Source organism: Saccoglossus kowalevskii, chromosome 17, assembly GCF_978046115.1.
Source record: "Saccoglossus kowalevskii chromosome 17, keSacKowa6.1, whole genome shotgun sequence".
In the NCBI taxonomy this organism is placed as follows: Eukaryota; Metazoa; Hemichordata; class Enteropneusta; family Harrimaniidae; genus Saccoglossus; species Saccoglossus kowalevskii.
The window spans coordinates 16404497-16418617 of record NC_140657.1 but is presented as its reverse complement, the minus strand read 5'-3'; the positions used below and the strand labels follow the sequence as shown (position 1 = coordinate 16418617).

The 14121-nt window shown below is 37.1% G+C and overlaps 1 protein-coding gene across 1 annotated transcript in view; it reads left to right on the top strand.

The window, feature by feature from the left end:
* The window catches only part of LOC100372626 (uncharacterized), a 39213-nt gene extending 27017 nt beyond the window's left edge, over window positions 1–12196 (top strand). The window contains exons 21-26 of the mRNA XM_085492005.1: window positions 4400–4552; window positions 5731–5919; window positions 8627–8839; window positions 9485–10238; window positions 11080–11218; window positions 11638–12196. Coding sequence (XP_085348131.1) covers window positions 4400–4552; window positions 5731–5919; window positions 8627–8839; window positions 9485–10238; window positions 11080–11218; window positions 11638–11755 — 1566 coding nt within the window. The 3' untranslated portion in view covers window positions 11756–12196. The remainder of the gene's footprint in view (window positions 1–4399; window positions 4553–5730; window positions 5920–8626; window positions 8840–9484; window positions 10239–11079; window positions 11219–11637) is intronic.
* The last annotated feature ends 1925 nt before the right edge of the window (window positions 12197–14121 follow it).

The following is a 14121-nucleotide window of genomic DNA, read 5'->3' as shown; positions in this document are numbered from 1 at the left end:
CATGGTAAATACTGCCTGGTTTATATTGCGTCATCCTGTGGTATATACTGCCTGACTTCATGGTATATACTGCCTGACCCCATGGTATATACTGCCTGACTCCATGGTATATACTGCCTGGTTTATACTGCATCATCCTGTGGTATATACTGCCTGACTTCATGGTATATACTGCCTGACTTCATGGTATATACTGCCTGGTTTATACTGCGTCATCCTGTGGTATATACTGCCTGACCCCATGGTATATACTGCCTGACTCCATGGTATATACTGCCTGATTCCATGGTATATACTGCCTGGTTTATACTGCATCATCCTGTGGTATATACTGCCTGACTTCATGGTATATACTGCCTGACTCCATGGTAAATACTGCCTGGTTTATACTGCGTCATCCTGTGGTATATACTGCCTGACTTCATGGTATATACTGCCTGACCCCATGGTATATACTGCCTGGTTTATACTCCGTCATCCTGTGGTATATACTGCCTGACCCCATGGTATATACTGCCTGACTCCATGGTATATACTGCCTGATTCCATGGTATATACTGCCTGGTTTATACTGCGTCATCCTGTGGTATATACTGCCTGACCCCATGGTATATACTGCCTGACCCATGGTATATACTGCCTGACCCCATGGTATATACTGCCTGACTTCATGGTATATACTGCCTGACTTCATGGTATATACTGCCTGACTCCATGGTATATACTGCCTGGTTTATACTGCGTCATCCTGTGGTATATACTGCCTGACTTCATGGTATATACTGCCTGACTCCATGGTTTATACTGCCTGGTTTATACTGCGTCATCCTGTGGTATATACTGCCTGACTTCATGGTATATACTGCCTGACTTCATGGTATATACTGCCTGACTTCATGGTATATACTGCCTGACTTCATGGTATATACTGCCTGACTTCATGGTATATACTGCCTGACTTCATGGTATATACTGCCTGACTTCATGGTATATACTGCCTGACTTCATGGTATATACTGCCTGACTTCATGGTATATACTGCCTGACTTCATGGTATATACTGCCTGACTCCATGGTATATACTGCCTGGTTTATACTGCGTCATCCTGTGGTATATACTGCCTGACCCCATGGTATATACTGCCTGACTCCATGGTATATACTGCCTGACTCCATGGTATATACTGCCTGGTTTATACTGCGTCATCCTGTGGTATATACTGCCTGACTTTGTGGTATATACTGCCTGACTTCATGGTACATTGTATATACTGCCTGACTTCATGGTATATACTGCCTGACTTCATGGTATATACTGCCTGACTTCATGGTATATACTGCCTGGTTTATACTGCGTCATCCTGTGGTATATACTGCTTGACTTCATGGTATATACTGCCTGGTTTATACTGCGTCATCCTGTGGTATATACTGCCTGACCCCATGGTATATACTGCCTGACTCCATGGTATATACTGCCTGACTCCATGGTATATACTGCCTGGTTTATACTGCGTCATCCTGTGGTATATACTGCCTGACTTCATGGTATATACTGCCTGACTCCATGGTATATACTGCCTGACTCCATGGTATATACTGCCTGGTTTATACTGCGTCATCCTGTGGTATATACTGCCTGACTTCATGGTATATACTGCCTGGTTTATACTGCGTCATCCTGTGGTATATACTGCCTGACTCCATGGTATATACTGCCTGACTCCATGGTATATACTGCCTGGTTTATACTGCGTTATCCTGTGGTAAATACTGCCTGACTCCATGGTATATACTGCCTGACTCCATGGTATATACTGCCTGGTTTATACTGCGTCATCCTGTGGTATATACTGCCTGACCCCATGGTATATACTGCCTGACTCCATGGTATATACTGCCTGACCCCATGGTATATACTGCCTGACCCCATGGTATATACTGCCTGGTTTATACTGCGTTATCCTGTGGTATATACTGCCTGACCTCATGGTATATACTGCCTGACCCCATGGTATATACTGCCTGACTTCATGGTATATACTGCCTGACCCCATGGTATATACTGCCTGACTCCATGGTATATACTGTCTGGTTTATACTGCGTCATCCTGTGGTATATACTGCCTGACTTCATGGTATATACTGCCTGACCCCATGGTATATACTGCCTGACTCCATGGTATATACTGCCTGGTTTATACTGCGTCATCCTGTGGTATATACTGCCTGACTTCATGGTATATACTGCCTGACTTCATGGTATATACTGCCTGACTTCATGGTATATACTGCCTGACTTCATGGTATATACTGCCTGACTTCATGGTATATACTGCCTGACTTCATGGTATATACTGCCTGACTTCATGGTATATACTGCCTGACTTCATGGTATATACTGCCTGACTTCATGGTATATACTGCCTGACTTCATGGTATATACTGCCTGACTTCATGGTATATACTGCCTGACTTCATGGTATATACTGCCTGACTTCATGGTATATACTGCCTGACTTCATGGTATATACTGCCTGACTTCATGGTATATACTGCCTGACTCCATGGTATATACTGCCTGGTTTATACTGCGTCATCCTGTGGTATATACTGCCTGACCCCATGGTATATACTGCCTGACTCCATGGTATATACTGCCTGACTCCATGGTATATACTGCCTGGTTTATACTGCGTCATCCTGTGGTATATACTGCCTGACTTTGTGGTATATACTGCCTGACTTCATGGTACATTGTATATACTGCCTGACTTCATGGTATATACTGCCTGACTTCATGGTATATACTGCCTGACTTCATGGTATATACTGCCTGGTTTATACTGCGTCATCCTGTGGTATATACTGCTTGACTTCATGGTATATACTGCCTGGTTTATACTGCGTCATCCTGTGGTATATACTGCCTGACCCCATGGTATATACTGCCTGACTCCATGGTATATACTGCCTGACTCCATGGTATATACTGCCTGGTTTATACTGCGTCATCCTGTGGTATATACTGCCTGACTTCATGGTATATACTGCCTGACTCCATGGTATATACTGCCTGACTCCATGGTATATACTGCCTGGTTTATACTGCGTCATCCTGTGGTATATACTGCCTGACTTCATGGTATATACTGCCTGGTTTATACTGCGTCATCCTGTGGTATATACTGCCTGACTCCATGGTATATACTGCCTGACTCCATGGTATATACTGCCTGGTTTATACTGCGTTATCCTGTGGTAAATACTGCCTGACTCCATGGTATATACTGCCTGACTCCATGGTATATACTGCCTGGTTTATACTGCGTCATCCTGTGGTATATACTGCCTGACCCCATGGTATATACTGCCTGACTCCATGGTATATACTGCCTGACCCCATGGTATATACTGCCTGACCCCATGGTATATACTGCCTGGTTTATACTGCGTTATCCTGTGGTATATACTGCCTGACCTCATGGTATATACTGCCTGACCCCATGGTATATACTGCCTGACTTCATGGTATATACTGCCTGACCCCATGGTATATACTGCCTGACTCCATGGTATATACTGTCTGGTTTATACTGCGTCATCCTGTGGTATATACTGCCTGACTTCATGGTATATACTGCCTGACCCCATGGTATATACTGCCTGACTCCATGGTATATACTGCCTGGTTTATACTGTGTCATCCTGTGGTATATACTGCCTGACTTCATGGTATATACTGCCTGACTTCATGGTATATACTGCCTGACTTCATGGTATATACTGCCTGACTTCATGGTATATACTGCCTGACTTCATGGTATATACTGCCTGACTTCATGGTATATACTGCCTGACTCCATGGTATATACTGCCTGGTTTATACTGCGTCATCCTGTGGTATATACTGCCTGACTCCATGGTATATACTGCCTGACCCCATGGTATATACTGCCTGACCTAATGGTATATACTGCCTGACTCCATGGTATATACTGCCTGGCTTATACTGCGTCATCCTGTGGTATATACTGCCTGACATTATGGTATATTGCAGGACCAAATTGTATATACTGCATGACCCCCATGGCAATACTGCCTGATCTTGTGGTATATACTGCCTGACTCCATGGTATATACTGCCTGGTTTATACTGCTTCATCCTATGGTGTATACTGCCTGACATCATGGTATATTGCAGGACCAAATTGTATATACTGCATGACCCCATGGCAATACTGCCTGATCTTGTGGTATATATTGCATGACTCCATGGTATATACAGTCTGACCCCAAGCGCATTGATAATAAATACTTTAGTGTCGTAAATAATACTGTGTGTGACTTAAATATACATCAGGTAAAATGTTATCTCCAAATACATTGTTCTCTTCAGAAAACAAAAGAATTAAGTTCCAAACTTAACGATCACAGGAAAGATGAACTTGAACAAGGTCAGCATTTGAGATTGACTCGTGAACAGATGCAGAGACAACACATGGATTTGACTGACACTAAAAAGCAGCTTGCAAAGTCACAAAGAGAACAGGTATTGTCAATATACTTTATCCATACCAACTTTTCCCATTATTCCTAGTGTGATTAGTTCCTGTAAGTTTATACATTATACATTTTACTTTTTATTTATTTGTGTAATAAATTATTATTGTATACCAAGCCTTTGCCACATTTCACTAAAAAGCTCTGTTTTCGTTCAAATAAATTATATGGAGTAAACTGTATCACCAACATTGGACATTCTAGATTGTTGACGTCACTTTCACTATCTTTTGTTCATATTGGATGTGAAGGATATAGCACATACTGTAAAATCCGTATTAGAAGCTGCTGTTTCTATTGAATTGGTACAATGCAACAGAGGTGATGCAGCTTCTAATAGAGCATCTACACATATGAGAAATTATGAATTTTTGGATCTCAATTGTTCAAAAAGAATGGGTGCAACTTCTATTAGGGATGCAGCTTCTAATACAGATTTTATGGTAATGAAAATAGAATCCTGCCAGTGAATGCAAACTTTTGCACAATCAATGCAAAACATTTTTCATTTGCATTTTTAGCTATTTTTATCTTTCTTTAAATTATAACTACTAACAGAGAAAAGACACATAGTTATCATACTGTCTGAGTGCATACTTTGAGGTATTCTCATAATAACCTTATTATTATACATCTTTTCCTTCCAAGGATACATCATGGGAATGCCAAAATCCAAAAAGTTTAGAACAGAATCAGCGAACTTCTTTGTGTTGAGTCCGGTCAAACCCTGATGGCAGCCATGTTAATTTTTATTAGTAGAGAACGCTTACGTGTGTAATCATTTCATATTTGGAATTCGCATTTCCTTATATGGTAGGATGAAATACCCCGTAAAATACCACAAAATTACTGCACGCTGTAACTTATGGCGTTACGGTGACAGATGTATAATAATTTATAGTATTCTTATGATACCCATATATTATCATCATTATCATAACAAGTATTCTGACTTTTAATAAAAAAAGACATCAACTGTAAATCAGTTGAATTTTCATGAATTCTACAAGACTTTCTTAAAATCTTATCATCAATTGAGTCATTGATCACAAACCTCAAAGATGATTTAACAGTACCCTTCACGACGTTGTTTGTTGCACACCATTTAAGGTCTCTTTACACAATAATGTGAAAGTACTTTATTTTATATTGCTACATCATCAATAGGATCGTATGGCGAGAGAATTGGAGGAAACAATCCAAGTCTGTAAGAGTAAAGAATTAGATTGCAGCAAATTGGCTGAGGAACTCGGTGCCAGTAGAGCCAGAGAAGCTGCAGCAGACTCAAGATGTATTGCAGAAATACATCATTTGAGACAACAATTGGAATTGGACATCAAACAGAAAGATATTGAAGTTAGTATTCTTTATTTAGATTGGTGTTTATTTATCACGTGACTTAATGAATTTCATTCAATTCAGTCAATCAAAGTTGGAAATGAGGCACAAGGCAGACTTTGCAGCTGTCAAAGCCACATAATATATTCTACCTGAGTATGACGCAATATCATTTTTATTAGTGTATAAAGTCTGTGTGTGTCTTCACCTATATTTCAGACATGCCTGGACCAATCACATTCAAACTTCACTCATACATCATGCATCTTGGGATACATAATGCATATCCTTTTGTTTCTGGATCTGATTCAAAGTGACAGAATGACGGCCATTTTTGTGGCAAATATTCATCTAAGCCAAGCATGTCTGCCATTTCGAATCTAGATCTTGGTCATGTATGCACAGATTCATTCAAACTTGCTACAAACATCAGACATTATGGGACCTTGCTGCACGTCTTTTTACCTTGCCCGTAACATCAAAGATGGAAGGGAAAGGTATTTTAAGGGAATAATTTCTGTCTGGTGTTGTCGTTGTTGTCGTCGTCGTTGTTGTTGTCATTGTTGTCGACGTTGTTAATAAATGTTATTGTGTGCACAATAAATTTACTAATTCTATTACAAACTTTATCAAACTTGGTCACCTTCCCTGAGTATGAACGACGGATATCCTGTATAAAAAATATCATGCAAAAATTGAGAAAATCTGATAAAATATTTTGACTGTTTCTACTTGACTGATCACTGGTGATACACATTCAAAGGTCACTGATCTCAGTGAAAATATGCATTGTTGTCTGTGTTCAATGAAGCAAATCATTTATCTTGTAATAATATCCTTGGTAATGTATCTCCAAAATCCCATGGGAATACTAGACTGGGTTTCAAAACCAACTCATGGAGAGAGTTTTTGCACAGTCTGATACACATTTGCAAACCTAAAATTTTTACAGAAAACAAGATGTCAGAAAATCAATATAAGCACTCCTATGACCTGGAAGCCAAACTTTGATCAAGATCTGAAGCTAATAGAAAATCTGTTTAGTCCAAAGTTATTAAATCAAAAAAAATGCATGAAAAGCAAAACGTTGCATCCACATTTTGAAAAGAAAATTGTACTCAATTGTATTTGACAAACAGTCCATTCAACAAATGAAAATTCACAGGAATTTGTTTCAGCTATTAGAACAGAATGATAGCTTTTATAATAATAATTTAAACACGCACTTCAAAAACAAAGATTGCAGTGTTTGAAGATGTAGATTCTCAGGAGGCAACAATACTGTTGACTTCTCTCTCCACTGGACACCAACTAACTATTTAAGTTGATTTGCATACAAAGCAGAGCTTGCAACAGATAGCTATTCATAAAGGGTGTTTTTTTTTTTACTTTTCAAATAATACAGTAGTCACACAATGAATATAATCATTAATTTTTGACAGACACCTGTACAAAATACTTGGACAAAAGCCAGCTAAGATTTTCTGGTATCTTGCATGATTTATGAATCTATTCACGTCTAAATTCAGCACTTTTTTTCTGAGATGAGGCATTTGTTTTTATACTATAATATCTTAATTACTTTAAATAAAGCTGGAAATTATGTATCTTAAAATAATTAAACAAATTAGGCACCAATGTTTTTGTAAGATATTTACATCTATCAAGGATATTCGGTAGACTGCTTTCCCACTGTTGTTTCAAACCCAAATCTTGTTTGTATTCAAAATTAATTATGACAATGCATATTCATATTGAAACAAACTATGATAAAGGGAATAATATTATATAACAAAGGGCAAGGTCACCAGAGTTCAACTATGTTTGTTTCCCAGATGGGATTCAAAATAGCCGAATGATGGCCATTTTGTTTTAATGAATACTATTCTGGAGTCACATCTCGGACATACCCTGACTTGTTATGTTCAAACTTTATATATATGTCACAACTATGAACATGACAGTCATTTTGGTGTATGGACAGATTTCGATCAAATTTGGTACATAGTCATCATGGGACTTGGATGCATATCATTTTGTTTTAATGAATGCAGTTCTGGATTCTTATCTCTGACATGTTATGGCCATTCAGGGACTATGTTATGCAATTACTTGTTTATTTCATTATTTTGTCTTGTAATAATCACAAAGACAGAATAAATATTTATCTATCAGACATTGATTTGAAACACTCAAAGCATGAAGATCGATTGGTTCATGCACATATACAAGCGATGGAGTCAGTGAGTTGCTGACCGTTTGGTCGTAACATTAACTAACGTCAATGGCGTCAATGCAGTTCTGGATTCTTATCTCTGACATGTTATGGGCATTCAGGGACTATGTTATGCAATTACTTGTTTATTTCATTATTTTGTCTTGTAATAATCACGAAGACAGAATAAATATTTATCTATCAGACATTGATTTGAAACACTCAAAGCATGAAGATCGATTGGTTCATGCACATATACAAGCGATGGAGTCAGTGAGTTGCTGACCGTTTGGTCGTGACATTAACTAACGTCAATGGCGTCACTGAGTTGTTGACGCAGTCAAACTGAATATCACGCACACATAAAAAACTTTCAGATAGGATAAGGATTATTGTTAATTTAACCTTTGACCCTATATCAACCATTGCCACATGCGGCTATGTATACCATCAGACTAGCCACAGTAAAATTTAATATTTCTGTAATAAGCTTTTCTCTCTGAATTTTAGATTTCCAGTTTACAAGAAAGTCACAGTACTTTACTAGCTGCCAAGAATCAACAAGAAACCAACCACAGATTACACTCTCAGCAACTTGAAGAGAGAAACAAGCATATTACCCAGCAACTACAGACTACTGAAGATAAACTGACAAGTTTGGAAAATGAACTACGGGCCAGAAAAGAAGTAGTTGAAGCTGCGAATGAAGCCATTGTGATTAAGGTGAGTGCTCAATGTTGTTGTTTTTCAAATGTCAATTATTAGTTGCTGTTCGGATGCAGTCCGAAAATAGGCACTTATAAATTGACCTCTGTGCGTTTGTGCGTCTGTGTTTCCTCAGTCTGGACCTATATCATAGACATGCCTGGACCGATTACATTCAAACTTCATACATACATCATACATAATATTATACATGCACATCAATTTTTTTCACGATCTGTTTCAAGATGGCCGAATGGCAGCCTTTTTTGTACTGAAAAATCATCAAACTCAAGCATTTTTCAGCTGTTTACAGATGGATTTTGTTCAAACTTGGTACATACATTAGACATTATGCGACCTTGATGCATGTCATTGTGTTTTTCAGATTGGATTAAAAATAGCTGACTGGCCGCCATTTTGTTTTAATGAATGCGGTTCTAGAGCCATATCTCTGACATGCTTTGACTGATTATCTTAAATTTTTTATATTCATTATACATCATAGACATACAGATGTATTCAAAGTGACCGACTGGTGGCCATTTTGTTTTTAATATTACTATTCCATAGCAATATCCTTTGTTATGGACAAGTACTCGTTTGATGATCAGATACAAGATGACTGAATGTTAAAAAAAACATCTTCTTTATTGTGAATTACAGGAGGCAGAGGTGGCTCGTCTAAATGCCAAGATTTCTGGGTACGAAAGGGCAACATTTGGGATGAGAAATCGAGAAAGTTCATCATCGAGGCATAACTATTTTCCATCAACGTCTGGATTCGCACAAAGCATGCCACCATTGTTACCAACGCTAGGCCCAACTCTGCCAACTCCACAACCAATGAGCTTCTCAATGACTTCATCACCGCGGACGAACTTACGAAGAGCCACGTCTGATTACTCCTTGGCTGATCACTCACAACTTAACATGTCTGGCGTGAGTGATTTACGCAGTGACGCAGGAAACATCACAACAAGAGACTATTTCAAACAACCATTACCATACTCTCATATGTCTGTTTCACATAGTAGCATTGGGGATCTGCTTGCATCAAAACCATACACCAAGGGTCGAGTGGAGCCAGAACCTGATTCGTTTCAGAGTATGCTGCAGATGGCAAGACAGGAAATCAGTTCAGCACCCAGCACGCCATCAAGGAATCACTTCCGTACATTCAGTCAACCAGTTGAAGCGCCAACATCGCAGAAAAGCTTGGATCATGGTTATTTGTCGAGTGGATCATCTTTGCACGCTTCACATTCTATGCCCGGTTCACCAACAAAATGTATGCCACCATCAGTTTACGTATCGCCACCAGGTAGCATGCAAAGATCGCCACCGCAGTACGGACTCACAAGGTCAAGTTCTCATCCACATCTTAATATTGATGATACCAAGAAAACATCTCCAACAAGTGAGTCATTCATAAGCTTTCATAAATTATAAGTCCCACTATTATAATTTATCCTGGTTATTGAATTTTTTTTCTTTAACCAAAGCCAAAGTCAACTTCTGGCTCCATTCACAAAATAGTTCCATTTATAGTCTGCTCATTTCCATCTGAGATGTTGTGAAAATTTTAAAATTTGTTGATCAAAAGCTAGAAGTAATGTCAGATTTTGTCTGTTTGGTTCAAAATTAAGGTTGAATTCAATGAAAATTACAGAAACTGCACAAATTTATGCAAATTTTAGCAAATTGGTGCTTAAATGGTTAAATACAATGATTCATTATATAGACAAACTGTGAAAAAGTCCCTTGTCTAATGTTTATGGACAATTTATGCAGTCTCTACTTCAGTTACACCTAGTTACGACACTTAGTGATATCTCATGGCATATATAGATTAGATGAGTTGAATATGAGATTATGAGTGAATTCCCATCATGCAGTATTTGTACTGGCCAATGAATGAATAATACTTATGTCATCACTATTAAGTGCGTGTGACATTTAAACTGGCCATAGATATCTAGACATTAACGGAGTGGTGTACAGTGAGTGGATTGCTGTATAATGAGTGGAACATTGTGTAGTGGTGCACAGCGCCTCATAGATTTTAGATGTACAGCTTCTACAGATTCTAGGTGTTAGTAAGGTGTAAAGTGAATAGAGCACCACATAAGTTCTAGGTGTTAATAGACTGGCGTATAACAAGTGGTCAACTTTTCAAGCTACTTCTACACTTCACCTTATCTACAGAATATCAGTAAACTAATAGTATTTTATTTATTTATTTATTGATTTTTTTAAAGACTACAACACAACTCTAAGTTCACCAATTTCACCATTCAAACCCAGTAAGGATCAGGTTGAAGAGCGAAGCCCTCAAGACGTCATGGTTACGCCATTCAAATCTTCATCTCCAGATAGTACCATGAATCCTGAAGACTAGTAAGTCGTCTTTGTTTGATCCAGAATAATATGTGCAGTCACAATGCTGTGAATGTAGCTTATTGGTTGTCAACTACTATTGTTGATATTGTACCTTTGAAAATTAGGTTCTGACAGTTACAAGTGTTGAAAAAATCACACCATCAACACTAATTATCAAAATTACAGTTGTGACCTTAAGGTCATATTGTGAGGTCATTGATGGAAGTCAGTATTAAAATAAAAATCATTTGTGAAATAATTTTTAGTAAAAAAAATGACCAGAGACATATTTTTAGTTTGGTGCAGCTTGAAAAGAAGACTGTAATTGCATGAGATTCTTGCTTCTGTCCTTTGCCATCATTTTCACTAACTTCTAAAACAGCAAATATTGATCAAACTTGGCATGTTGATGATATCTATATATAATTCTATTTCAGTATGTTACATCTACAAGAAAGGTTACGTGTCAATGAAGAAAGAAGGCGGAAAATTGACGAACAACTTCAGAGCGTGCGTGATATAGCACGTGAAGCCCAACAGAATGCTCCTCAATAGATAGCGATGCTGCTCATTTTTTTATACCACTCATCCATATTCAGCAAGAGTGAAGACATTCCCATGATGCATCACCATGCCATCATTGTGCTGTTGTGTTTGATATGGGTCCCATGCCATGTTCAGTATACATTGTATGCCATTTGAGCATGCACTGCATGAGGGCTGTGGCATTGCTGAAGCATTAGCTATTTGGGACAGAAAATGTGTTTTGATGATCCCATATCCTTGTGCTGTACATCCAGTTGTTAAAAAAATTTGAACAGCCTACAATCATCAGTTCAACATTAACATTTCAAATTAAAAAGTTGATTTTGATCAATCTATTCCAAACCTTTTTTTTTTTGAAAGGCAGATTTTAAGAATGATGGCAAAAATTGAAAATGTTGACAGCTATGTTTTTTCGATATAATGTAAATACTTTACCAAAAATAGTAAAAACTGACCTATGAGGCACTTCAGCTATGAAGTCAAATGTTTACTGACATGGAGATGGGACTGTCAATAGTCATTAACATATCAAATTTAATGTTGATTTGGTTTTCGTCTCCTTTTGAATGCATAAGTCAAACTTTTTCCATATTCCTTCAAAAATGTTGGCAAGATAGGAAATGATGTCTGCTTGGTCAGAAATTGACAGATAAATTGAAGTTAAGAGAATAAAAAGACTACTGGGGAGAAGCTGAGCCACAGACCAGAAGTAATTGAGGTCATTCACAGAGTTCACTGTCTGTCTGTATTTGAGAAATTAAAATGCGCAAACATGAATCAGATGTTATATATTTCCTCCAAACAATTTATCAAAAATGTGTATAGTGTAAACTGAAAATAATAAATTATTTAATTATGATGTATGTTTTCACATTTGTGGGAGTTCTGTCGGTGAAATTGCTTTTACAAGGAGCAAAAGCAAAAAATAATTGCATAAACCGTTTTGGGATTACTAAAGGCAGCCATACTGTTAATACGCATATCATTATTATAACGTATCCCACTGATCCAAGGAATGACAAAGATGTTCCTGTTTACTGTCTCTATGATTGTACAGTTTGTTTTTCCTTTTCTTTTTTTTTGCAGTATGATAAATAATATTAAGAATTTATAAGATAAGAGTATGCAATTTTCATAACTATCAACATGTGCGGGTAATATGAGAACAATTCCATTTCATGCACGTCAATCAAGCGTAGTTTCAACCAACAGTGTCACAAAACACTGGGTGCTTGGAAATGTTTGCATACAGATTATTGGCGCATTCAAAATGCAAAGCGTATATAATATGCGCATTGTGAATATTAAAGCTACAACGCTATGAAAAAAGTCTGAGATTAACATGATATCTAAAATTGCAGGTTTCACTAAATTTTGTGATCATATCGCAATTTGCCAGACTTCAATTTGTATATTATACCTTCAACTTATAAATCCTTGATAATACATCACTGGTGACTGAAATAAATTTTGTAAATTTTCTGAATTAAAAAGTAACGAACTTTTATAATGTGTTGGAGCATTTTCCTTTTCTAAATTGTTATGCAATTTGCTGATTTATTTTAAAGCCATTGCTAGCTGATGCGAAATTCTTTCCAGGTTAACTGACCTGGATGCTCTCCTCTCCGTTCCAGTATTTAGTTCAAGACACATCTTGATACAATGAACACAGATGAAATTTATTCATGTAATCAATAAAAAGTGATATGCCTTATCCAAGAGAATGTTTCTACCTGTTTTTTTTTACGTTTTCTTTCTAACCAAAGATCTTTCATTCCAATGTAATTTTTGTTTTGTCCTAAAGATTTTATAAATAAGTGATTTATTTAAAATAGATTGACAATTATTGTATTAAAGTTGATTTATTTTATTATGAGTGATTTTGTAAACAAAATAAATGTAATATAAATTTCTAATGATAGCAGTGTTGCTTGATATGATTACTAATTGATGGAGATGTTGTCTTTCCTAAGATAACAATTGAATTGAGATGTCTTTCCTAAGATAACAATTGAATTGAGATGTCTGTCCAAAGATAACAATTGAATTGAGATGTCTGTCCAAAGATAACAATTGAATTGAGATGTCTGTCCAAAGATAACAATTGAATTGAGATGTCTGTCCAAAGATAACAATTGAATTGAGATGTCTGTCCAAAGATAACAATTGAATTGAGATGTCTGTCCAAAGATAACAATTGAATTGAGATGTCTGTCCAAAGATAACAATTGAATTGAGATGTCTGTCCAAAGATAACAATTGAATTGAGATGTCTGTCCAAAGATAACAATTGAATTGAGATGTCTGTGCAAAGATAACAATTGAATTGTGATGTCTGTCCAAAGATAACAATTGAATTGAGATGTCTGTCCAAA